The sequence below is a fragment of the Paramormyrops kingsleyae genome, chromosome 10, assembly GCF_048594095.1.
Source record: "Paramormyrops kingsleyae isolate MSU_618 chromosome 10, PKINGS_0.4, whole genome shotgun sequence".
NCBI lineage: Eukaryota > Metazoa > Chordata > Actinopteri > Osteoglossiformes > Mormyridae > Paramormyrops > Paramormyrops kingsleyae.
Genome location: NC_132806.1, coordinates 34,647,347 through 34,672,998, shown reverse-complemented (window position 1 = coordinate 34,672,998; position 25,652 = coordinate 34,647,347). Strand labels below are relative to the sequence as shown.

Below are 25,652 nucleotides of genomic sequence, written 5' to 3'. Positions count from 1 at the left end.
TGTATTTCTGTACACGATATGCGTCAAACACAAATTTTACTGTCATTTGCGTCAGGATTATTATCATTAAAGAAAACTAAAACTAGGCTATAAGAAAATATTTTCATAAACTCAAATAAAATACGAAAATAAAAATAACGAATGTCCAATACTTTACGTTTCCGTTTTTAATATTATAAATTTTAGGTTTATAATGGAATTTTACTTTTGATATTTGTATTTTCTTGTCGTTTGTTCGTGCAGTCAGAGAGAGAGAAACGGAATTTCGATCTTTGGTTTGTCCTGAAAATATGGCAGAATTCACAAATAAAGACTTTGACATGAATAATATAGATTTGCCGTAAGGTGCGTGAGAGCTGGCATCCCTCTACGAACACTGTTAGTAAGGATTATCTTTAATTACCATTAATAAAAGCTGGAACATGTTTTGCCCCTTTTCAGAATATCATGCATAATGTGCACTGCCTATTCGTGTAAAGATCATTCAGTATTCGGGTAACTTTATTTCTCCCAGAAGGACCTGTATAGTATTATTGTTACGAACCGGCACAAGTCCGTAGTATAAAAGGGAGGGAAACGCAGACGAAGTGGCATCAGGAGTAGGGTATTTATTAACAACACAAACTTAAAAGGGTGACAAACACAAAACCCAGCAATCGGCCTAAACCAGGCGGGGACAGACTCAGGCTGAAGGGTGGATCGGTTCCCCGAACGGCGTCTCTCTCTCTCTTGGAAAGGTGCCAAGTGGGTATACTTATAGGCTCCTTCTCCCCGGCCATAGGTGTTCGGTATCTAATAATCAGGATGGGAAAAGGGAGAACACACACATATACATACACACCTGCCACCAAATAATAAAACTTCAACTGAAACTAAATATATAAAAACTAAACAGGATACCCATCCATGTTCTGAAACTCGCGGAGAATCTGGAGACTATCCCAGAGGCTACGGATGCAAGACAGGGAACAATCCAGGCTGGGGCGCCAACCCATCGCAGGGCACACTCACCTATGGGCAATTTGGCAACTTCAGTTAGCCTGATCATGTTTTTGAACTGTAGGGGGAAACCAAAATACCCAGAAGAAACCTGGAATATATATAGAACTAAAATAAAAACGATTGAAAATAGGAATTTTAGTGTTTTTTAGTGTTTAAAAATAAAGTCCAAAATTATAATAAGACAGGTCTGTGCAAATAGGTCATCTAATTTCTGTCATCGTGCCCGCATTATTCAGTTAGATTTTCAGCCCGGCCACTAGGCGGCGGTATGTCCGACGTAGCCGCCGCGTCGTCACGTGGACCAATAAGGAAACGGCCTCTTGTTTAAAAAATCAGCCGCAGTGCAACTTGTTTCTGTTGGAAACTTGGTGCCTGTTTTTTGGGAGAGCGGTGATATTTCCAGCGTTTACAGCCTCGACAGTGTTCTGGAGTCTCTGGTACGTTATTCTGCGGAATAATCATTTTATCTGGTATGTTTGCGAACTTTTTCCGTTAATGTCCGATCTGTCCGCCAACGTGGTAACTGTGTTTTCGTAGCTGTTGGCTCCATCCAGCAGTTTTCCCTAAAGATGGCCACTGTGATCTGCGCTGACAAAGAGAACGGCAGCGTCCCTGCAGCTGCCCCCTCTAAGCTGCGGGACCGTTTGCAGTCGGCGCCCGGTGAGTCCCCCCCGTAATTGTCGTAGGTGACAGGAAACATGGGGGCGACTGCGATTTGCTTTGCTCCTTCCGTCGTCGGGCTAAAACCGGTATAACCGTCTGATTAGTAATCAGACTTAAGTCCTATAACCTATTACTTCTGACATCTATCATTTGTAGGGTTGCCACCTCTGTGCTGTAACTTAAATTTATTTCTAAAGGACATTTCACACAACAGCAGATGAAACGAAGTGCTGTACAATCAAAATGGTAAAGATTGCATTGTTTTGGAACCCGAAGTGCCCTTGAGGCCCAGACTGACCCTCCCACGGTTCTGCATGGTCTTGCAGGCTACTTGCACTCCAGCAGGTCCCTGAAGACCCCCTTTTCCAAAAAGCTGCAGATGGCTCCCCCCTTGCAGTCAGGTCGAAAGGCTCTGGGGGCTGTCAACAAAATATCCTCCACTCTGTCAGCCTCTGGCCAGAAGAGCAAGCCTTTGTCCGTGCAAGCGGTAAGTAGGCTTGGGTTTGGGTTCATCCCTCTCCTTCTGAACAAACATTTAATTTCCCTTTTTTTCCCAGCAAGCTGAAATAAAAGCAAAGACTCAGAAAAGTGATGTGGAATACCCAGAGATGGAAAAGTTCATCCCATACAACCCACTTGGTAAATGACCTGTGGTTGTATTAGTGGTGTGGGTTTGTGTGCAGTATTGGGAATAATGGTGTATGGATTGTACCACAAACTGACTTGGCGTCCTGGTGCCCCACAGATTTCGAGAGCTTTGAGGTGCCAGAGGAGATCCACCTCAGTCACCTCTGCCTGGCAGGGCTGGGGAGTCTCCCTCTGCCCCAAGATCTTCCTGAAGATGATCTGGAAGTACCAGACATCCACGTGGAGATGTCACCCCTGAAGAGCACAAGTGGTGGTATGTGGCATAATGGTGCATGGCTGTTTATGGAGAATGGCTCTCGGTTAGTGGCTTTCCCCCTTTTTTTTTCAGGTTTGTCTGCAGAACTCGACTCCTTCCTCCAGTCAATCAATGAGCTAATTGTAGACATGCCTCCAGAGATGGACTGCTGAATCCTTTCAAATCTTTACAAAAGTTTGTTTGCTACTTTTTATATGAATAAACTCAATTCTGTCTGAATTGTGTTAATGTGCTGATAACTGATAGTTGTGACAAAAACCCTTTGAGCAGAAATATGCCTGACAGGTCAAAATGGGCATGGGCCAGGAGGTCACTGTTCCTGTGTCTCCATGGCGAGTCACGGGTCCTGCCACCTGCCTAGTTGCTGTCTCAAACCCTTGGTTCCACACTTTCCAACTAAAGTACTGTATGGACTCTGTGTCCCACTGTGGTGGTTCATTGCCTTAGAATAAGTAAGAAATCACAGCTGTAGGCCTTCAGTTTATTCAAGGTGCCGATTAACAAGTCAGTCAAACCACTCCGGCACCGGCCACACAGTGAGCTCACAGCTCCTGGGTCTGTCACAGTACATTCCATACTGATACCACACATCATTCCTGGCTCTGAATGCAGTTACACTTCCCACTCAGTGCCTAAGTAAAGCTTTTGGAGCACTGCATGTAACACACCAGAACTCTGACAAGGTGCCCAGATCACATGATCCATCATAACAGTACAAGACAGGCCACATGGTTATAAGCTTGCAAAAATTGATCAGAATTTAAAGCAAAAATATAATGAAACCACTAGTCAAACTAAAATAAATATTTATACATTATAAACTGTACAAAACATGAAAAATATTAAATCAAATATACTGTCTGAAAGCAGCTGTGAGGAAACAGTACCACCGTGATTAGAAATCACATTGGGCATCACCGCTGAGTGACACCTACAGATAAACCGACCAAAGAGGTCACTGTTCCTGTGTCTCCATGGCGATGCCTACATGGGCGTGCCGGATGGTCCGCCCATGGAGACTATACCCATGCTGCTTCACAACGGCGACACTGCCAGGCTTCACGCCCTCGGCCGCCACGTGGCAGACGATTTCGTGCTGGTAGGGGTCGTATGACCCCCCAATGGGGGTCATTTTCTCAAGGCCGTGTTTGGTAAAGATGCACTGTAGCCGGTCCAGTGCATGCGCCACATCCTTAGACGGCAGCAGGCTGTCCTCCAGCACCAGCTCCTCGGGTGTGAAATTCTTTGTTGCCTGCTCCAGGAGATCAGCCACCTCCACCAGGTCCCGGCAGAAACTCTGAATGCCTGTAGAGCAGAACGGAACAAAGAGCAAACCAAGGACGTCACTCCAGGAAGTGGATAGTGAGCAAACAGGAAACTATGGATGTGAATTCTAGTGATCTTTATTGCTGAAGTACCTGACAGGTCAAAATGGGCATGGGCCAGGGGGCTGGGCTGGGCTGGGATTGCAGCAAGTTAGGCGGAGGGGTTGATGTGGTTCAGGTATCAACATACTTCAAACAAGATGGATTAAACTGACGTTTTAGTGGGGCCCCTAAGGTGAACTTTTTCCTTTGTCCTGATCCCACCCACTGTTCACGATTGGCTGACATACAACTGATGCCATGGGGTTGGCCATTAGGACTAATTATGCAGTTACTGGCATGCATTGCATCACACCACATGCATCTTTAAATAGTATAAATCAATGTGTATCCAGCAATCCAAACTGCTTGTCCTATTCAGGATCACAGGGGCTCCGGAGCAGTGTTTTAGTCATAGTCTTTTGACTAAAATGTAATTTAGTTTCAGTCATAATTTAGTCATCTAAATTGTTTCAGTTTTAGTCTAGTTTTAGTCAACTAAATATCATAAAATTATAGTCGACTAAAACTACAGTTGATTTAGTCGACTAAAATGAAAAGTGCAAAGTATAATGTTTAAAGTTTCCCTCCGATTTCTGAAAGTCATTATGTTCACCAAGATGAAATGAGACCCATGTTAAGGGATGGTGTTAAGGTCTGACTACGCAGTACACAAATACACAGATTTTTTGAAACACAAATGTGTTTATTTACCCGGAAACTGAGTACTGTAAAATCAGTAGTGCCAAATTAAAATCACTTAAAAAAAAAAAAAAAGGTGCACAGGCTATGTCACCAGGCCTGCTCTCCCTGAATATTAAAACAAAAAAAATTAGTAATATTTTAATTTGCTATTGTTCGTTGTTAAATGTTTCACATGAAATTCTCAAATATGTTCAAAGGAAAAGACCAATAATGTTATCAGGGATATATAACCATTATCAAGAAAAAAAATCCAAACATTGAAAACATACTTCTCAAGGGCTATCAGTAGCAAGAAGTGCAGCCATTATATTTTAGCATTTTCAACATCAAAATAATTACCCCAAGGCTACAATTCTATTAGTGCATAGAGCCAAAAATCAACTCTCCTCTCTTTCAGGTGATTTCATGTTCGTTTAAGTTTCCCCTTTTTAACAACTGTATAAAGTAATGTTATTTGTTATATAAATCAACTCAGGTGAAACTAAAAAAATGTACGTTTTCAGGGCTGCCAAATCTCAAGCATCTGGCATGACACTCAAGCCTTCAGACTCAAGCAGGAAATCTTACGGCAAATATATATTATTCCATTATAAACCTAAAATAACCTACGTCAAAAGTGTATTTACATGGTTAAATACAAAAGCAGACTATTTACAAGGTAAGAACCGTTACGTGTGCAGACAACTCGAAATGAAAATCTCATTCCAGCCAGTTGGCTGAAGTTGGCAACCTTGCGTTTTATTTGAAATCAAAAGTAAAATGCACTGTTTTCACCTGAAATGGCTTGTCATTCCGTTTGCGTTGTTACTCCGAGAAATATAAAGCTAATATGAGAAAAACAACATTAGTTCTGATTGTCTCGTCTCGTTTTTATTCGTTGACGAAAGTGTCAATACACTTTGTCATAGTTTTAGGCCTCGCAAAATCATTTTTATTTAGTTATCGTCTCGTTTTAGTCTGAAAATAAAGGTCGTTGACGATAACGGAAATTTTTCGTTAAAATTAACACTGGCCCGGAGCCTATCCCGCAGGCTGAGGGCGCAAGGTGAGGAACAACCCAGAATGGGACGCCAACCCATTGCGGTAATATGTGTATCCGTGTGTTAATATTAAACGTTTTAGCTGTATACTGTTTGCAGTGGAATATGTGTTTTGTTAGCGTGTAACTGTAACTGCCTTTTTGGAGCAGAATGGACTTGGAGCTTCGCTTTTGGGTCCAGTTCCCTTGAATATTATATTTCAGCTCGCTGTCATTTCACTAATTCTCACCAAAGACTTTGGCATCTTCAACAAACTTCCTTGTTCTTCTTCGAACCATGTCAGAGTCTGCCAAGGCTTTTGTGCACCTCTCCTGAAACAAAGTGAGTCATCTTTGAGATCTTTGTTACAGGGGCAAAAAAACATTCATGGTTGTGTTTTTATTGGTATGTAATAGATAAAAGTGTCATTGCAGTAAGCAAAAACCCAAAGCAACAGAAAGCAGCGTCTGTGGTATCGTGTGATACGCCATATATGCTTCTCTTACAGTCAGATCACGGACTTGCGCCTCCAGCTTGCTGGCTCGTATCTCGAGGATTCTCACTTCAGCCACTGAGTGGCTCCTGTCGTCCACGTGCTCGTCGCTGTGGAGATCATCACCCGTGCTGCGCTGCTGGGCCGCAGTGCTGTAGGGGTCCAGCACAGCCCTGGAGAGACGAGAAACTGAGCCGTAAGACAAAGGGTGACACAAAAAAGGGTCCATGCACAACAAAACGTACAAACCATATTTGGTCGTAATTCTCCAGTGCCTCATTAAACAAACTCCTCTCTAGCCTTGTATAAAGAACAGCATGCTTTGCAGTGCAAATGGACTACAGTTCCCACTGGCCACAGGGCTAACTGATATACCTGAAGGACAAATGAACCACAATCGCACAAGCCAAAAACACAGATGCCAAATTCTAAGCTTTCACCACAATCTAAAGGAATAAAATAAGACCCCAAGAAAACCTTATTTATAATTCTCAACCAATGCTGCTATAACCTCCTTGTGTGTAATAATATGATACCTAGCATAGCGCTAAGTGGCTCTCTGTCACACTATGTCGGTCATTTCATTTTATATTTATGTACAGAAATACCCCAATGCCCATGGCCCTATATTGCATATTGTTGCACTGTTTAGTGCTCAGTATTGTTTTTGTCGTACTTTTGTTATATGTCTACCGAGAAATGTTGTCTCATGACATGTATGCGTCCACAGCTGCTGATGACAATGAAGTACCTGGAACCTTAAGTAAGTTATATGACAGTCATTCCATGTTAATTCAACAAAATCTCCAAAATATATCCCCATTTTTAATTTTGATGAGATGTGGCATGTGAATCACACATATCTACCAGGGAAGGAGAAATCCTCTGAAAAGTCCCCAAACACTTTAGGTGACACATTAGATACACTGCAGACTAGAGGTGGGCGATAAATCGATTTTATCGATTAATTCGAATTTACAGTTCAGGATGATGTGTTTTTATGAAAATCGATTTTATTACTTATTTTACACATGAGCGTCAAAAGTGGAACTAATGCGACGCACCATTCTTCACGGGTACATTAGCGCGGCACACCCAAACACTGTAGCGGATTCACAAACATCATGGCAATGGTTCGGTTTTGCGCCGTCGGACACAGACCAAACAAGTCCTCGTTGCAAAGTCTGTTTAAAAACTGTTGCAACCAAAGGAAGCAGCACGACAAATTTATTTCAGCACCTGAAGCAGAGGCACACAGCGGAGTGGGAGAAGTGCAGCTCCGAGCGAAATGAAAACGCCCGCAGCACCAGCACAACATCCAAAGTTAACATGCTAAAAGTTTCTACAAGTTTCTAAAAGTGTTTACAATGGCATGGTCTGCCATCTCACTTACAAGCATCTTTTTTGGCTTGTCAGATTGCACTTTAACTCTAAAGTTAAAAAAAATAAAGTTAAAACCAGTTTTGAACCATTTATTTGTCATCTGTAGTTTGATTTTCAGTAGGGTAGAGGAAAATCAATTAAAATCGAAAATCGGATTTATTGTGAAAAAAATCGGAGATTTTATTTTTAGGACATATCGCCCAGCTCTACTGCAGACTATTTTTAAAATAATAGGTGGTTTAAAGGAGTGAGATCAGAGATTGAAGTTCGGAGCCTCATAACTCCTACACCCCTTTGAATAATGGAATTTTTCCTTTGAAATCTGTTAGACTACTTTCTTCCAAATTAAGTGGGGGGGGGGAGGTTGTTATTTCAGAAATGGGACCAAGAAAGAGGTTATGATGTACCGAATTCCTGTCCAGTCAGCGCAAGCTTCAGAGCTGATCTATACGGGCTGCTACCTATGCACCAGTCTCACCACAGAATAACCATGGTCATGCATGCGCACAATGACAAAGGTGACTTTGACTTTAAATCAGTAGTCTTCAGCCCAGTTTCCAAATGATTTTCTGCATTTTGATCAATGAATATTGGGAAATTTAAAGAATTTTGTCTAACATTTCAAATCCTTGATGGATTATAGACACGGATTCTATAAGCATGAAGTAAAGCTCTACAAGTGATCAGGGCTGTGGAGTCGGAGTCGAGGAGTCGGAGTCAATTTTGGGTACCTGGAGTCGGAGTCGGCAAAAAGTTAACAGACTCCGACTCCTACTAAATTTAAATGGGAATTAAAAAAGTAAGTTGAAATGTCCCAATTCACAAACAGTCATAATGAGCTACTTCTCTGCTGTAAGAATAAAGCCCAATGCATGCAGTGCATAATGTTACCACAAAACGAACATGTCAAGTAACCATGAAGCATGCTTTTCATTGACTGTATGCGTCACTATATGGGATGTAATGCACAGGTAAGGTGCGGCACCGCTTTCCATTGTGTCGTGTTCCACTGTTACAGGGAACTGTGAACCTAGCCTAAAGCCCCCCATACATTTACAGATGCACTGCCGATTTATCGGCCGTTCAACGAGTCATCACGCGTCAAACGCCTGAAAAATCATCTGATGTGTTCTCAGTTCCGTCGGCTCCCCTTCGCTATGCGCTACCCTTGAAACCTCGTTTTCATTGTGTTTGTCTTTAATCTGGCATTATAGTAGAGTGTTGGCTTCCTAGCCAGTAGTTCTGTGGTGAAATGACATGTATGTTGCCTTCCTTTCCTTCAATGGATGTAGAAAATACATTAGCATAGTATATACATACAGAGGAGTCGGAGTCGGAAGATTTAGAAACGTCGGAGTCGGAGCATTTATCTACCGACTCCACAGCCCTGCAAGTGATAATCAGGTTTCGGGCCAGATTCCCTAAACAAACAATGATTTGGACTGCTGTCCCCTTACAGCACACGTCAGACTCTTCAGCAGACAGAGACGTCACATTACATCTGCTACCCGCATCTTGTGCCAAGTTTCTCTGGATACAGATGCTCATTACAACTGTAAGCAGGTCAGGATGATGGACGGATTTCTGTCCCTCGAGACTGGCATGTGATTAAAATTAAAACCCTTAATTCAGCGTCTCAATAGGGCCCATTTACATCTTGAATATGTGCATTTGAGAGAAACAGCAGAGAAAAATACATGCAAATGGAAACAGAGTTTTGGGAAAATTAAATATTATTAAGCAGATCAAGTTAAAAATTAATATATAGATGCCCAAGTTGTCTTATTAAGTTCTAATAAGAAAAGCCCCTTACAGCTTTTGCTGCGACTTTCCCAATACAGATCCTTCCCACACACATATCACTAATCCATCAACAGGGGAACACAGAAAAATACCTGCAAGGATGCAGATAGAGCCAGACAGGAATAATATGCAGCACCTGAACCTTGCATTTTTGCTCTTAGTTTATTCAAGGATCGGTTTATCCATTTAGTCATGCGATGAGCTATATTAAAGTATAAAAGTATCCATTCATCATTACCCTGTACAGAGTTGCTTTAAAACCAAAACCTAGCAATCACCAAGACAACTGGGCCTCGGGGTACAAGGGACGACAGGAGATATTGCTGATCCAAAACTATAACAACGCCCTTTCAATGTCTTAGGATATTCAACACAACCCAGGCCTTTGCAAAAGAATTACAGCCCACGGGGTGGAACAGATAGTCCTTTTACTATGATAGGGAGGGTGCCCCCCCTTCCAAAGTTAACGATAATTCTACTGCGGGGGACAACGTGGACAAACAGCTATCTTCAGCACAGACAACGGTGTTTTAGGGTATTACCGATATTAACCTGGCTTTATTGTCAATTACTCGGCAAAGTCGGGGAAGTTTAAGTTTTGCTCATACTGACAAAGAGTAGTTGCTTTCCTTTACAGCTACTGAGAGAGACGGCCTGACAGCCCAAAACGAAAGCACTTACTTTAATTACTCTGACACTCTTCCAGTCGATTTCGACCTGATGTACACAATAAGGGAAACCCATCGGAATAAGGCTGTGTGAGGAACCATCAGCGGCCGAAGGCAGGCGGTTGACGCTGAGGCGCCGCTCGGGCTGAGACGCCCGGGAGCCAGGGCCGACCGGCCTGGGCGCTGATACGTGATCCAGCGCCGATCGCGAATGGACGTCGCTACTTCGCCAGCACGACCGATTCCTCCGGAGCAGAATAACACCCGCACTCAGCCTCCCACACAAGAAACCCCGCTGAACCCCATAAGGAGGTGATATATCCCCGTTTTTTTTAAGTTGTCCGGAATCGTTCATTAAAAAAAAGTTAAGTTACTGGCGAACTGCCTAGAAACAAATATCAGACCATAATAATATAAACAAAACTCCATCAGGTGATGACATACAGTACATGTATTTGCGTTACTGTGCCGTTTATTTTTTGTAATAATTTCCAGCACGAAGGGCGAGGAGCAGCCCGCCGCCCCGGCGCCCCTCCAGGCAGCGACACGCCGTCATGTGACGCGCCGCTCCTCCGACACGGTAACTCGCGTAATGGACACTTCGGAATAAAACCTGTCCGAAACACAACCGGCGCCAACGCTTATACAAAACATAAACCTGTCTACCAAAAGATAAACCTATTATCCAACGAGACATTTTAAAAGTAAATATTACTGAAATCAATACACTAATTACTCATTAACAGCAGCAGAGCCAGATCAGGCCGGGACTGTGACCACGAAACTAACTCCAAAGTGACAACAACAAACTTTAAAAGGGCGTTAAAAATTCACAAAATCGCGTAATATGCTTTCTTCTTACCTGAAATTATTCTTTGGGAGAAAAGACAGTATTTTCCGCAAATCTTTCTTCTGCGTCAGGAGCATATAGCGAATTGCCATACTTCGGTTCAGCTTCACTTTGCGATTCCAGCGCAGCTCGCCACACACTTCCCATCATGCCTTTAGGGCGGCTGCGATAATGCACACACACTTCCCGTCATGCCTTTGGGGCGGCCGCGATAGCGATGCGACTTTCTCTGAAAGTCCCGATCCCTCTTTCAGCTTGAAACATTGAATGTGTTCTGAGTTAAAAGACCACTTTAATTTCTCGCCATTTGAATAGTTTGTACTTGATCAGTTAATTTAACTGCAGCATATATAATTTTTATTCAGATTATACAGCGAATACTAACAGCAGTTTTAAATTTGTCTGTTCACCATTGTAAACTTTAATCCAAATTCGACAGTTTAAATTGTGATTTTACAGTCCGGAATTCAGAAAAAACAAAGAAATTATATTTAGTATATATTAATATAAATCCAGTTAATTTGAATAAGCAATACAGTATATTATGATTCAGACCCTTCATACTATATACTATACTTAGTCCACATTACCTAGTATTAATGGCATCTCCACCTGAAGTTAATATTAGACAGGTGGATTATAGTCTGCAAGGTACATTGGTCTGCAGTACATTTGTCATACAGATCTGGCAGTGCAGTGTCATTGTTTCCCAGGCAACACCCTTTGAGTGACAACAATGTGTCGCACATCTTTGTGGACGAGGGACCACACTCAGAGCGTTTAGTGACCACCCTGCCACCTGCTGTGCGAAGCTTCCAGTGTGTGTGGTCAGGCACAGCTGCAGGGCAGATCATTTTATTAACGACAGGCCTGTTCACACCACGGCTCCATGCTGGTAGATGGTCCGCAGACTGATACATTATGCGCATACTCTTTCACCTCTTCATTTAGAAACACTTAAGAAACAGACTTTATTTGGGATACTGATTTGGTGCAGAATATGCATTTTTTTATTATTATTATTCCCCCGTCACCGTCTCCATGTAAAAAAGTAATGAAAAACAGTAAAGTGCTAAAGCCAGATAAGGGTTAATAAGAAACTGTAGTTGAAATATAAGCTCTGTAACATAATTACCATTGTTAGCTCTTGCAAAATGATAACAATGTCTGTCCAAAGATGTGAACATAATTCAATATTTGCTGATCCCAAACTGTTTGAAAGAGACAATGGCCAGAAGTGCCTGGGATATTTCTGGGATAGATCCAGCAGCATCCTCTGCTTGCTTGTTGACCAGGATGTTTCATAGACAATCTTCAATAACTTTATTACTACACATTTTCCTTTAGTTACAGTGACAACATTGCACAATAAAAATAAAAACATACAAAACATATCTGTCTTTCCTGTTTTACAGCAGTATAACAATATAATACTTAAAAATACTTTTCTTAAAGCCTCTTGCTGAGTATCTCACAGTATTCGCATGTCGTCCTCTTTAGTGATGACTGAAGCAGTGTCTTTTCCATCATCTTCACACATTTCGTCCAGCCAGGTCCATCTGTCTCGCTGCTTATCCGCAGACAGGAGTCCTCTCGCACACGGCCGTCTGCCGGTGTATGATTCCCAGCCATCTGTAACGTGTGCTGTGGTCCTGAAGGAGTGGCAGGGCAGCACCTTCCCCGGTTTCCATGGCACGACACTCTCTCAGTCGTCCAATCAGAGGAAGAGGGCAGTTTTTAAGTGTTTCAATTCGTGTGTTTGTGTGTGTCTGTTTGTATCTGTAGCTAGAAGGGGTCCACCCCTCTCGCCAATGATACATTATCCTCCAGTGCGAACGCCTACGGACCAGAACCTTCTTTAAGTGCCCTTCTTCAGCTCCCATTCCTGTGTATATAAACAGTAAGCAGTGATTCATTTTATATTCTTCTATGGAAAGATGCAAACGACAGTTCAATTTGTTTTTGAACAAATAACAGAATCACATCATGAAAGATGGATTAAACAAATTTTCATATAAACATAAAGGTTTTTACATTCCTGACAAAAAACTCCTCCATCCATCCATCCATCCATCCTTCTTACTGGGCATTTTGGAGGCTCCAGCGTCATGTTCCTGGGCTGTCAGAAAAACCCCCTGCCCTTTGAGGTAGCAGCCCTCCCCGCCATGCCCCCCAAACCGTACTCTGGTAGCATTAGCATGCAAGCGAGCCCCAGTCACCTTGGCCTTCTGCATCACGCTCCCCTTGTTGGATGCATAGATGGAGGGGGGGCGCTTTCGCATTTCGGCGGCGCAGTTGACTGGTAAAGACGAGTCACTGTAGAGGCCCTCGGCTTTGCCGCTCTGTAGAGGAGTATGGGCACAGGTTTCAGTGTGAAAGTGGGGAGCGATCCACGAAGGCCGAATCCACAGCGCTGCCCCTGTTACAGGTGGCTTCACGTGTGATGGCAGTGACACATAGGGGGGGGGGGGGGGGGGTTACCATGTCCTGACAATGGTCGAAACCTGATGCATATTAAACAGTCTAACCCATGATTCCCATTGGGTTCAACCAGGCATCCCACACGCTATGGGTTTTTAAACATAACATAATCTGCCCTGAGACACTGTAGCATGATTAGATTTGCTGGCCGAGATGTTTACAGCCATGTTTCCTCCTGCTCCGTAAGGACAGCACCTTGGGCGCCTGCTTGACGTCCCCCGCAGCTCCCAGCACTCCTCCTGCCAGTGACTTCTTCAGGTTCTCCTTCACCTCCGTCAGCTTGAGCTCCAGATCCACGCGGTCTGCCTCTTTTCCCCGGCAGCCCTCCTCCAGATGGGCCACACGCTCCTCCAAGATCTTCTTCTGTTTACCTGTGCAAGCAGACGCACACTGCTGGGTCCATCTGGCATGTCAGACGCCCCCTATCCAGCTGATGCTATTTTGCACCACAAGCAGTGCTACAGCTGTTTCTCTGAACAGATTACTGGGCTATTTTATGTTCTGACAGCAGGGGGTGCTAGAACTCCAGGAGAAACAAAGTTCTGCATCTAACCCTAATCCTTCCCTCAGTCTGATGAACAAGCGTCTACATGACCTCTGACTAACTAAGACACTCCAGTCTTTAGCTGAACCATATAGCATGAAGTTGCAATCCCCGTTTTTTGACAAAACATTGAGCAAGTGAGATGCTTGTCTTTCCTTTTTACCTGTAGCCACCGTCTGCTCCTCCTCATCTTCCTCTCTTCCCCATAGCGCCCCTCTGCTCCTACTTGTCTTCCCCTCTTCCCCATAGCGCCCCTCTGCTCCTCCTGGTCTTCCCCTCTTCCCCGTAGCGCCCCTCTGCTCCTCCTCGACTTCCCCTCTTCCCCGTAGCACCCCTCTGCTCCTCCTTGACTTCCCCTCTTCCCCATAACACCCCTCTGCTCCTCCTTGACTTCCCCTCTTCCCTGTAGTGCCCCTCTGCTCCTCCTTGACTTCCCCTCTTCCCTGTAGCGCCCCTCTGCTCCTCCTTGACTTCCCCTCTTCCCCATAATGCCCCTCTGCTCCTCCTTGACTTCCCCTCTTCCCTGTAGCGCCCCTCTGCTCCTCCTTGACTTCCCCTCTTCCCTGTAGCACCCCTCTGCTCCTCCTTGACTTCCCCTCTTCCCCATAGCGCCCCTCTGCTCCTCCTTGTCTTCCCCTCTTACCCGTAGCACCCTTCAGCTCCTCCTTGGCTTCCCTCTTTTCTTTGCGCAATGAGAGCAGGCTGTTTCTGATCGCATCCCTCTCCCTTTCCAGTGCCTCCTTCTCCATCAGGTACTTCCGTGCATCTTCCTCGGCACGGGTCTTTCCATACTTCCCGTACTGATTTGCATCTGGAACGGCAGGAGTGAGGGATGGAGTTTGTTTCCTCAATCAGGTATGGCACGTGTCTCCAAAAGGTCACACAAGATGTCCAAAGGGGACTGGCTTGGTCTGTGGGGTGGTGAGAAGGTCAGGTATCCTTCCCACCTCCCTACCAGCCTCTAGAGAGATTAGAAGGATTAGGAGCTTAGAGACCCCGAGAACAGCCTGTAAGTCTCGGGTTACGCCATGATCCCATGGCAAGACGGGCCTGTCTTTGAAGTATCCACTTCCCAACTTTCATTTGGCAGCCGGCCCTCTATAAAGCAGGCAGAGTGACACAGGCAGTAATTGGGGTTGAGAGCCAGGGAGAGGCGTGAAAGGCATATAAACACAGCAAACCTCTCGAGGACTTCACTACTCTCTGATGGCCTGGTAAATGTGTTTAGCTGAGGAACCGCTTTATTGACCACCCTTGTGTACACGTTAGCACACAGTTTAACATTACCCTCCGACAGCCTTTAATGCACTCGTAAGATTCTGAATAGCAGTGTTTATGGAGAAGGAGGGACAAAACCCTACGAAACCAGTAAAGGATGGGAAGACTGAGAAGTAAATTACAATTAAAATTGTGCAAAATTGATTTGGATTTCAGAGAATAAGCCTTAATCTTAAGGTGTATTCTATGGGTATCATATTGCAACACAGATCTTAGACCAACAAGTAACACACACATAAAGATCAACTGTGCTTCTGGGAAATGAAAAAATTTAAAGCATGTATGATCTCCAGGGCCAGGGGGCCATAATTCATCTCAGAGACACCTTGATTCCACCCCACCACAGAGAAACGCTTGGCTCCACACACAGCCCTAAAAATCACAAGACTGGCCAGTACAACAGAGAACAGCACCATGGATCCTTACTGGAGCCATGCCGTTTGACTGTGACCAAGGAGGTGACCTTCTGAGTGTCTCTGCTGGAGAATGAGGAGTGACGCTTCACCTGAGCTCCTGGCTTAGGAGCCCCTTCTTCTGGCTGTATGCGGGTGGATGGCAGAAGGTGAGGGAGATAGTGGAAAAGAGGGATGGGGAGAGAGAGTGCATGAGAAGGGACAAGGAAGAAGGGAGAGGGGACAAGGGAAGAAGGGAGAGGGGACAAGGGAAGGAGGGAGAGGGGACAAGAGAAGGAGAGAGAGGGGACAAGGGAATAAGGGAGAGGGGACAAGGGAAGGAGAGAGAGGACAAGGGAAGGAGAGAGAGGACAAAGGAAGGAGAGAGGGGACAAGGGAAGAGGGGACAAGGGAAGGAGAGAGGGGACAAGGGAAGAAAGGAGAGGGGACAAGGGAAGAAGGGAGAGGGGACGAGGGAAAGAGAGAGAGGGGACAAGGGAAAGAGAGAGAGGAGACAAGGGAATAAGGGAGAGGGGACAAGGGAATAAGGGAAAGGGGACAAGGGAATAAGGGAGAGGGGACAAAGGAAGGAGAGAGAGGGGACAAGGGAAGGAGAGAGAGGGGACAAGGGAAGGAGAGAGAGGGGACAAGGGAATAAGGGAGAGGGGACAAGGGAAGGAGAGAGAGGACAAGGGAAGGAGAGAGAGGACAAAGGAAGGAGAGAGGGGACAATGGAAGAGGGGACAAGGGAATAAGGGAGAGGGGACAAAGGAAGGAGAGAGAGGGGAAGAGGGGACAAGGGAAGGAGAGAGAGGACAAAGGAAGGAGAGAGGGGACAAGGGAAGATGGGAGAGGGGACAAGGGAAGGAGAGAGAGGACAAAGGAAGGAGAGAGGGGACAAGGGAATAAGGGAGAGGAGACAAGGGAAGGAGAGAGAGGGGACAAGGGAAGAGGGGAGAGGGGACAAGGGAAGGAGAGGACAATTATTACTATACTATAAAAAATGAAATTGAGAAATTGAACTGTTTTCAATAATCACATGGTCAGAACATAGGACAACTTTAAAATAAAGGAACAGATCCCAAAGACCACGGGCTCTTGGTAATGTGCATCATACAGATCGCAAACAACTGCTATCTCTGTTTGAGTCCATAAATCAGCTTTAATTACTTCTTGAGTAAAAAAAGTAATAGCTGTTAGTGTTTAATAAAACACTGGTTCTGGTTGAAATATTCAGGCACAGAAGGTGAGTTGTTTTATGTTTCTTTTGCACTGAATTCCCTCAGTGTCCCCCAAGAGTCCAGGCAGTCTTTCCCTTATCTAGACCTTCAACCAGCTGCATGTTTGCTAGGTGTTACAGGGCAGACTGAGCAAAACCCACAGGTCAGGAGATTGCAGGCTCTCAACTGCAGACGTGCTGCACTGCAATGTGGGTGCCGTTGCGCTGCACTGCATTGTGGGTGCCGTTGCGCTGCACTGCATTGTGCGTGCCGTTGCGCTGCACTGCATTGTGCTGCACTGCATTGTGGGTGCTGTTGTGCTGCACTGCATTGTGGGTGCCGTTGCGCTGCACTGCATTGTGCGTGCCGTTGCGCTGCACTGCATTGTGCTGCACTGCATTGTGGGTGCTGTTGTGCTGCACTGCATTGTGCTGCACTGCATTGTGCTGCACTGCATTGTGCTGCACTGCATTGTGCGTGCTGTTGTGCTGCCCTGCATTGTGGGTGCCATTGTGCTGCACTGCATTGTGCGTGCCGTTGTGCTGCACTGCATTGTGCGTGCCGTTGTGCTGCACTGCATTGTGGGTGCCGCTGCTAACAGAAGATAAGCAGCTGTAATTAGCGCAGTTTATATAGTGGTTGTAAAAATCTACAACCAGAATATAACTGCCTGAAGGAAACTGCCATCCCTTCATTTTAACAGCTTGTTTTATTAGCTTTATGCTTGAGAACCAAAGTAATAATTTACTTATACACTATATAATTTTAGTTGTATGATTAGACAGAATCAACACGATTCACTCTTTTACTATATACACTATATTATATACTATATTATACTGTTATAATTTGTACACATCAAACGTTTCACGTGCCAGAATTTTTATTTTGCCCTTTTGTTTCTGTCAGGTAATATCTTCCAGTTGTGCTCAAAACATGGGCCTGGTCATAGGAGCGGCCCGTGGGCTGTAACGCTGAATGGGTCCATGTGGCAGAAGGCCGGTTCTGAGCGTCCCGTGGTGAGCGATCGCACACATGGAGCCCTGCGCACTGGCAGCAGGGATCTGAGGATCATCAAGAAAGCAGCCAGGGCAGAGGGCAGGCAGGGCAGCCAGGGCAGAGGGCAGCCAGGGCAGAGAGCAGGAAGGGCAGAGAGCAGGAAGGGCAGAGGGCAGCCAGGGCAGAGAGCAGGCAGGGCAGCCAGGGCAGAGGGCAGCCAGGGCAGAGAGCAGGCAGGGCAGCCAGGGCAGGCAGGACAGAGAGCAGGAATGGCAGAGGGCAGCCAGGGCAGAGAGCAGGCTGGGCAGAGAGCAGGAATGGCAGAGGGCAGCCAGGGCAGAGAGCAGGCAGGGCAGAGGGCAGCCAGGGCAGAGAGCAGGCAGGGCAGAGGGCAGGCAGGGCAGAGAGCAGGCAGGGCAGAGGGCAGGCAGGGCAGAGGGCAGCCAGGGCAGAGAGCAAGCAGGGCAGAGGGCAAGCAGGGCAGAGGGCAGCCAGGGCAGAGAGCAGGCAGGGCAGAGGGCAGCCAGGGCAGAGGGCAGGAAGGGCAGAGAGCCTGAGTTTGCCCGCCGTCTAAAAGGTGCTGTGGGTTAGCATGTTAGGCGTGGGGGCTCTTTCTGTACGTCTGTGTGTTTGTGTGAGTATTGGGTGGGGGGGGGGGGGGGGGGGGGCTGGTGAGGCCAAGCGTGTCTCACTCTTCAAACTTCAAAGGGACTCCTCTGTTTGGGAAATACCCAGAATTCTCCAAGGCTTACAAAAATGACATGTCCAATATTTATCTCTGTTTATCATCAGCTAGCGACTCCACTCATTAATAAATACACTGGAGACAGAAGTAGTTAGTAGGACTAAATCAATAGTTTCTATAAACACAATGTGGACGGTTTATAAAAGGACTGTGTCCCTCACAGGTGGGATACTGGGTGAGGCGAAGCAGGAGGTGCTAACAGACAAGGTTTCTGTGGAGTTACTGGGCCGGAGACATTGATGTGGCTGAGAATGGTGCTGACCTTACATGTGATAATTAAGGAATAAAAACCACGCAGATATCGTGAAAATGTGGCCAACGATTTAGCTTAGTATGATTAAAAAAACTCTTTGTCTTGTGCTAAATTCTCAGAATTAATAGTCGACAGAGATATCTTGCGTTATGTGGACACATTCTGCAGAAGGCCGAAGTAGCTTTCGCCTTGGATAAATAAGCGGACGCCGTAGTCTGCTTGCCAGCCTCGTGCATTATTATATCGGCCTCCCTGGCAACATGACAGAGCATGATGAGATTCCCTCACAAGTCTCCTTCAAGCACCACGTTGGATGCAGTACTGTGAAAAAATAAACTAAGTTGAAAATGACCATCATGCTCTCTGCCGCCATGGAAGCCACCCCCTGGTGCTCCCTCTGACTCATTAAATCAAGATGCTTGTTCAGGGTTTTTGCGTCAAAGCTTCCCATATGCAGCAATGCCGAAACGACCCCCCCGGACAGAGCGGCACGCACCTGTGCTCTCTCAAAAGGGACCTCGTCGTAGGTCCTGGAGTCCGCGGTCGCCCACCTGAGCAGAAGAACACGGAGATCAGCATGACGCGGAGCCAGCATGGTTTCCACCCTGGGAGGGACCTTCCGTGGGGAATTAGAGCATGGTCCTTAGGGTGTCTGTTTTTGGGTCAGTGTATTATTTGAGTGGGAAGGAATCTATCTCTTTTTATAATCATGTACAGGCAGATCTCGGCTGATATGAGTGATCTATAAACTGTATGTACCTCATATTTTTTGCATAAATCTGTTTTTACGTAAGTTGGTTTTATGTAACTCGAGAGCTGCCTGCATTGTATATTTCAGCAAGCGTCTATACTGCATTGGCATTTGTGGAAGATACACGGAGGTTGTGTATTTCATTTGGTTGATATCTGTAGGTGGCGATCCTGAGCACACAGCAGATGATAATGACGTTAAAGGGAACCGCCGCTTTAAAACGGCCCCCATCTTGCCGAGGCCCTTGCCCAGGGGGCCACTCAGAGCTCCGGGCTGCGCTGACTCACAGGAAGGAGTGGCGGGCAGCATCGCGGATGTTGGCGATGGTCTCCACATCCACGTAGTCGTAGTGCAAGGACTCCGGATCTGTGGAGCAACCTGTCCCAGCCAAGAGGATCCCCAGCCAGCGGCCCATCTCCTCCGAGCAGCTGGCCTTGTGGGTAAATGAGGGCAGGCGGAGGTCATAAACATGAGACCCCCACAATATGCACACAGAAACCCCCCAGGGCTGATCCATGTGCAGTCCTACAGACTCTTTTTGCTACTGATCTAACTGAGGGCTTTATATCAGAAGTTGGAAATCTCATTTTCATTTGATAATCTCCCCCAGCCATACCTCTAATGCTGCCACTTCATTGCCACCCCGCAGGATCCGGAAGGCAAAGGGGTGCTTGTGGCCCAGGCCGGGCATGACCTCACAGCCGTGGAGTGCGATGCTGCTGAGGTGGGTGCGCTGGTCACCGCGGTCTCGGTGGAGGTACAGGGACCCCCCTCTCACACTGCACCACCGCTCCTTCCAGCACTGGTTCATCAGCACACTCAGGTACCCTTGGGGGGGTTAATGGAGATGAGCTCCAATCAGCTCCAGCGAGACCAAGCAACTGAAGACATGACCAAAGATCTGGGACAATCGGTGTCCCTCAGTGAAGCGAAATGAAGAGCAGATGCTGTTCCGGGGCTCCCGCTCACCGCTGCGAGGGTCGTCGTCATCGGGCGAGGAGGTGCGGGGCTCCTCAGGCTGCGAGGGCTTCTTCTTCGAGAAGCTAATGATGCGAGTGATCTTGCGCCCAGCGGCCCGACTCACCGACCCCGTGAGTTCCGACAGTGCACCACGCTTAGCCTTCCCTGTGGACACACGTGCAGATACACACGTGTCAGTGGGGGGGTGGGGCGCTCCACGAAACACCGCCAAAAAAAACAGAATAGAAACTATCGAGGGAAATAAAGGGAAGGACGACTCCCTTCGCTACTCATATGTCAATGACGTACAAAGAGAAGGCTAACAATGTTTGAAACATCCCGTAGAAGGTGTTGTCACTCAGTACACAACAGGAAGTCAAGAGGATGGGAGCCCATGCTCCTGTACAGTTTGGTGGAGCTCAATACTCAGCCGGCCTGACAGGATTTCTGGGAAATAGATTAGAGGGCTATGAAAAATAGGCCAATCCTGAGGTCGTACAGATAAACAGCGTCATAATATTGCTACACTGCTCACTTTAATAGTTACACTGCTCGCTGTAATATTATTACAGTACTCACTGTAATATTGTTACACTGCTCGCTGTAATATTGTTACACTGCTCACTGCTGGTTTCGTGTTTCGACATCAATGTTTTCATTTATTGAAAGTATACAGAGAGTAGTGGGGAAAAGGCCCTTCAATACAGGGTCTGTTTCCTGAGGACAGTTTTATCTACAACAAATAACTGAACTCACGATATTAAATCCTCGGCCATTTTTACAGCTGGATGTTGTGCATCACTGCCAGTTCGGGCCGCGGTATCTAAACAGCACTTCCTCCCAATTTCTCCACATTTTCGCTGTGGATACTGGAAGTCAATGAGGCGATGTTGGAAACATTTTTTTTCGCCACTTGCGAGGTGATGTGGCTGCCGCCGTTTACTCTAAACATTCACTTGAGAGATGAAGCATCCCTCTCTTACTTCCCATATGAAAAAAAATACGCAGCCTTGGTCCAGCCAGCCACGGGCAGAGGAAAATCATTAATCAGCCGCTCTGGGGGTGGAATGGAGCAGGACACAGGGCCGGAGGTGGAGGGGAAGCAGGGGCAGGGTGCGCGGCCCGACCCGAGAAGCCTGCCTCTCCGCCCACATTAAAGACATGGGAAGAAGGGCTACAGCCACAAGCTTCCTGCCTGGCCTTTTCCTCTTATTGTCTCTGCATGACATCAGAGTTTTTTTTTTGTGGGTCACGAGCACTTCTGTGGCCACCTGGAAGGTCGCTGGGCCATACAGGAGATCCGGGTTTGCTGTGCCAGAGTTTGATCCAGCCACAATTTATGCCATAAGAACTGGCAGGTGGCATTGTGGTTTGAGCTGTGATTGGAGACTCAAAGGGTGGTGGTTCTGGGACCAGAAGGCATGTTTCCACAGGGCGTTTATCCCATAACACTGTGCAAATGAATAATGTGTAAAGCCATAGGGTTCATGAGCAGATGACTGATTAATAGAGAGGAACATCCAGTTGAGATGGAAATTCGGGCACAGAGATGGACAGCTATAGGGGTCTCACCATGATCACGGTTGTCCCTGGTTAGGGTGCATATGTCTCCCGTTGCCACGAAGTCTGAATCAGAGGTATGCTTCTCAGCTGCCAGTCTCTGCAGAACCAAATGAGGCAGGATCAGCATAGCAAATGCAAGAACACAGAGCTAACTGCCACAGGATCAGCACAGCAAATGCATGTACACAGGGCTAACCGCTGCAGGATCAGCACAGCAAATGCAGGTACACAGGGCTAACTGCCGCAGGATCAGCACAGCAGACGCAGGTACACAGAACTAACTGCCGCAGGATCAGCACAGCAGACGCAGGTACACAGAACTAACTGCCGCAGGATCAGCACAGCAGACGCAGGTACACAGAACTAACTGCCGCAGGATCAGCACAGCAGACGCAGGTACACAGAACTAACTGCCGCAGGATCAGCACAGCAGACGCAGGTACACAGAACTAACTGCCGCAGGATCAGCACAGCAGACGCAGGTACACAGAACTAACTGCCGCAGGATCAGCACAGCAGACGCAGGTACACAGAGCTAACTGCCGCAGGATCAGCACAGCAGACGCAGGTACACAGAACTAACTGCCGCAGGATCAGCACAGCAGACGCAGGTACACAGAGCTAACTGCCGCAGGATCAGCACAGCAGACGCAGGTACACAGAGCTAACTGCCGCAGGATCAGCACAGCAGACGCAGGTACACAGAGCTAACTGCCGCAGGATCAGCACAGCAGACGCAGGTACACAGAGCTAACTGCCGCAGGATCAGCACAGCAGACGCAGGTACACAGAGCTAACTGCCGCAGGATCAGCACAGCAGACGCAGGTACACAGAGCTAACTGCCGCAGGATCAGCACAGCAGACGCAGGTACACAGAGCTAACTGCCACAGGATCAGCACAGCAAACGCAGGTACACAGGAAGCAGGCAGGTAGGAAGCATGTTTCTGCAACAGCGTCTCCTTCCACTACAAGCTGGCCCTCGCAGCCTTCAGCACCGGCCATAAATCTGCTCAGCTTTCCTTTTCCTACTCCTGAGCTCACCAGCCACATGATGGTGAAGCTGTATTATATGCTGGTGTCTTTAACTGCGACCTCCTCAGCCAGGATAGCCGCTACGCGAACTGTGCCTTTAACCTCGAATATCACCCTCGGGGGTGTGTCTGCACCACGTGCTGAGGCAGAGAGACCAGCACAGGGGCCTTCCTACTGGAGGTCAGACGGAATTACAGCCTGGTGGCTAGAGCCAGAGAGCGACTGTCTCCCACCTAGCCCGTGACTTTACGCCACTCGCTTATTTGCTGAGCTGGAAGATTGTCAATCAGGGAGCACGTGACATGTGACAGATAGGGGGCAGTAAGGACCTGGGTAACGAGGTGGACTGAAAACCATAGAAAAGGGCACCTTGTCCAGTTCTGTCTTGTAGACGTTAGAGGGTGAGCTGGAGGCGTCGGAGCTGGTGCTGCTCGGGCCAGGGCTGCTGACCTCACGGATGATCTGTGGACAAAGACTCCCTTCATGATGGGGCCACATGATGAACATGTACAGAGTAGACTGGCAGACTGGTTCTGCTGCAGAACCGGGCAGCGAGTGCTGGATCCGTAAGCTTTCCTAGTGCAACCTCTAATCGATATTAACAAGACACTGGGGCAAATCACTAAACCTGAGCTGCCCAGCTTAAGTCACGGGAATGAGCGGTGAGTACGAGGATGGGAGAGTACCCTGAGCCAGCCCTCTGCCTGCTCCTTGCTCTGCACGGCCAGCACCAGAGCCTCCCCGCCGGGCAGCGAGAAGCGCAGCTCGTGCTTCTTGCGGCGCCCGTCCTTGGGCACATAGACGACACTGCACAGGCTGAGGGGCAGGTCCATGTATGGCGTGTGATCCTTGGAGCTCTTGTAGCACTGGAGCAGAGAGACACAGCAGGGGATGCATTATTCCTTCCCATTTATTGGACCGTAAGTCGTTAGGTCAGTTTAAGACATTCAAGGTGTTACTGTGCTGCTGGGTTCATCGGGCCTGGTGCGGGTTCCTGCAAAGCCCTGGTGTTGGGTTAGTTTGCCATGCGCCCTTCCCCTTAGTCTGACTTGGACACCCCTGGCCTGTACGACCCTGCGGACTCACCAACAGCCTGTTCTCTCGGATGACGGTCAGTTGCTTGGCCCACTGGCCAAACCTCTTCTTCTTCAGGAGGAAGGCACAGATGCGGCAGTCCTTCACGGGACCCATGGAGTTTTCCTCCGACGGCCACTGATGAGTTAGACGCTGGGCCTTTGCCTCCTCCTCCTCCTCATCGTAGGACTCGTAGGAGCTGCTCAGAGCGTCTGAGTCATTATCTGCAAACAAAAATGAAAGGTTTAACTATCCATCCATCCATCCATCCATAAATCTTCTAACTGCTTATTCTGGTCAGAGAAGCATCATACTGTCAGAGCCTTTTGTTTTCTTACAAGAATTCTTATGTTGACCATTAATGCAGGTAGTGGGGTAGTTGCTGTCAGCATCTTCATAGTATCCATCAATGGAGTTGGGGGGGCTTGAGCTGCCTAAAAAAGGTGTAGAAGGCAAATATCAAAAGCCAGAGGTCATCAGTGAACATATACCTGAGGAAGAATCCAAGTGATAGTGTGCATTGCTCGCCGGGGTACATTGGCTGTTCTCTGGAATGTACTTACCCCGTGTGGTGATGTACTGGGGGGCCTTGCCTGGACTGAGGGGCACAGCCTCCTCATAGTAATCTTCTGGAGGTGGAGTTGTGGGCAGGGGGGGTGGTGTGTCTACTGGGCTCTGAAAGAAAGTGGGGGAAGGCTAACTAGGCTGTCCCGAGCCGTGAAAACCACGCCTAGGAGCTATACCCTGTCGCTCTGCCACATGTATCTAACCCTGCACGTTCGGGGATCCCTAAACCTCCCACCTGCCAAGAGAGACGCACCTCTCCAAACGGACCTAACCCCGCACGTTCGGGGATCCCTAAACCTCCCACCGGCCAAGAGAGACGCGCCTCTCCAAACGGACCTAACCCCGCACGTTCTGGGATCCCTAAACCTCCCACCGACCAAGAGAGACGCACCTCTCCAAACGGACCTAACCCCACATGTTCGGGGATCCCTAAACCTCCCACCGGCCAAGAGAGACGCACCTCTCCAAACGGACCTAACCCCACATGTTCGGGGATCCCTAAACCTCCCACCGGCCAAGAGAGACGCGCCTCTCCAAACGGACCTAACCCCGCACGTTCTGGGATCCCTAAACCTCCCACCGGCCAAAAGAGACGCGCCTCTCCAAACGGACCTAACCCCGCACGTTCGGGGATCCCTAAACCTCCCACCGGCCAAGAGAGACGCGCCTCTCCAAACGGACCTAACCCCGCACGTTCGGGGATCCCTAAACCTCCCACCGGCCAAGAGAGACGCGCCTCTCCAAACGGACCTAACCCCACATGTTCAGGGGCCCCTAAACCTCCCACCGACCAAGAGACACAGATCTCTCCAAATACATCTAACCCTGCATGTTCAGGGGCCCTAAACCTCTCATTGGCCAAGAGAGATGCGTCTCTCCAAACGCATCTGGAGCAGCTGCAAGGGCTCCTGTTTTTGTACTTTATAAAAACAGGGAA

The 25,652-nt window shown here is 47.5% G+C and overlaps 3 protein-coding genes across 6 annotated transcripts in view; 1 reads left to right on the top strand and 2 right to left on the bottom strand.

Moving 5' to 3' along the window:
• Positions 1 to 1,286: 1,286 nt before the first annotated feature.
• pttg1 (PTTG1 regulator of sister chromatid separation, securin) lies at positions 1,287 to 2,788 on the top strand. The gene is made up of 6 exons (XM_023821354.2): positions 1,287 to 1,439; positions 1,540 to 1,662; positions 1,992 to 2,152; positions 2,223 to 2,304; positions 2,411 to 2,566; positions 2,642 to 2,788. The coding sequence occupies exons 2-6, from the start codon at positions 1,572 to 1,574 to the stop codon at positions 2,719 to 2,721; spliced, it is 570 nt and encodes a 189-aa protein (XP_023677122.1). The 5' UTR covers positions 1,287 to 1,439; positions 1,540 to 1,571; the 3' UTR covers positions 2,722 to 2,788.
• A 248-nt stretch (positions 2,789 to 3,036) lies between these two features.
• grpel2 (GrpE-like 2, mitochondrial) lies at positions 3,037 to 11,024 on the bottom strand. Its single transcript, XM_023821352.2, has 4 exons — positions 10,867 to 11,024; positions 6,164 to 6,323; positions 5,908 to 5,989; positions 3,037 to 3,874 (listed from the first exon to the last, which is right to left on the bottom strand). Exons 1-4 carry the CDS (start codon positions 10,944 to 10,946, stop codon positions 3,525 to 3,527), a joined length of 672 nt encoding a protein of 223 aa, XP_023677120.2. The 5' UTR covers positions 10,947 to 11,024; the 3' UTR covers positions 3,037 to 3,524.
• Positions 11,025 to 11,841: 817 nt separating this feature from the next.
• LOC111848918 (actin filament-associated protein 1-like 1) overlaps positions 11,842 to 25,652 on the bottom strand; it is a 30,109-nt gene continuing 16,298 nt past the window's right edge. For all 4 annotated transcript variants that reach the window (XM_023821298.2, XM_023821295.2, XM_023821299.2 and 1 more), the window contains exons 5-19: positions 24,712 to 24,823; positions 24,487 to 24,582; positions 24,161 to 24,372; positions 23,761 to 23,940; positions 23,444 to 23,536; positions 22,050 to 22,137; positions 20,487 to 20,642; positions 20,134 to 20,345; positions 19,805 to 19,950; positions 19,263 to 19,317; positions 15,584 to 15,695; positions 14,523 to 14,690; positions 13,531 to 13,706; positions 13,074 to 13,196; positions 11,842 to 12,739 (exon numbers count right to left, since the gene is read on the bottom strand). In XM_023821298.2, coding sequence (XP_023677066.1) covers positions 12,713 to 12,739; positions 13,074 to 13,196; positions 13,531 to 13,706; positions 14,523 to 14,690; positions 15,584 to 15,695; positions 19,263 to 19,317; positions 19,805 to 19,950; positions 20,134 to 20,345; positions 20,487 to 20,642; positions 22,050 to 22,137; positions 23,444 to 23,536; positions 23,761 to 23,940; positions 24,161 to 24,372; positions 24,487 to 24,582; positions 24,712 to 24,823 — 1,956 coding nt within the window. In that variant the 3' untranslated portion in view covers positions 11,842 to 12,712. The remainder of the gene's footprint in view (positions 12,740 to 13,073; positions 13,197 to 13,530; positions 13,707 to 14,522; positions 14,691 to 15,583; positions 15,696 to 19,262; positions 19,318 to 19,804; positions 19,951 to 20,133; positions 20,346 to 20,486; positions 20,643 to 22,049; positions 22,138 to 23,443; positions 23,537 to 23,760; positions 23,941 to 24,160; positions 24,373 to 24,486; positions 24,583 to 24,711; positions 24,824 to 25,652) is intronic.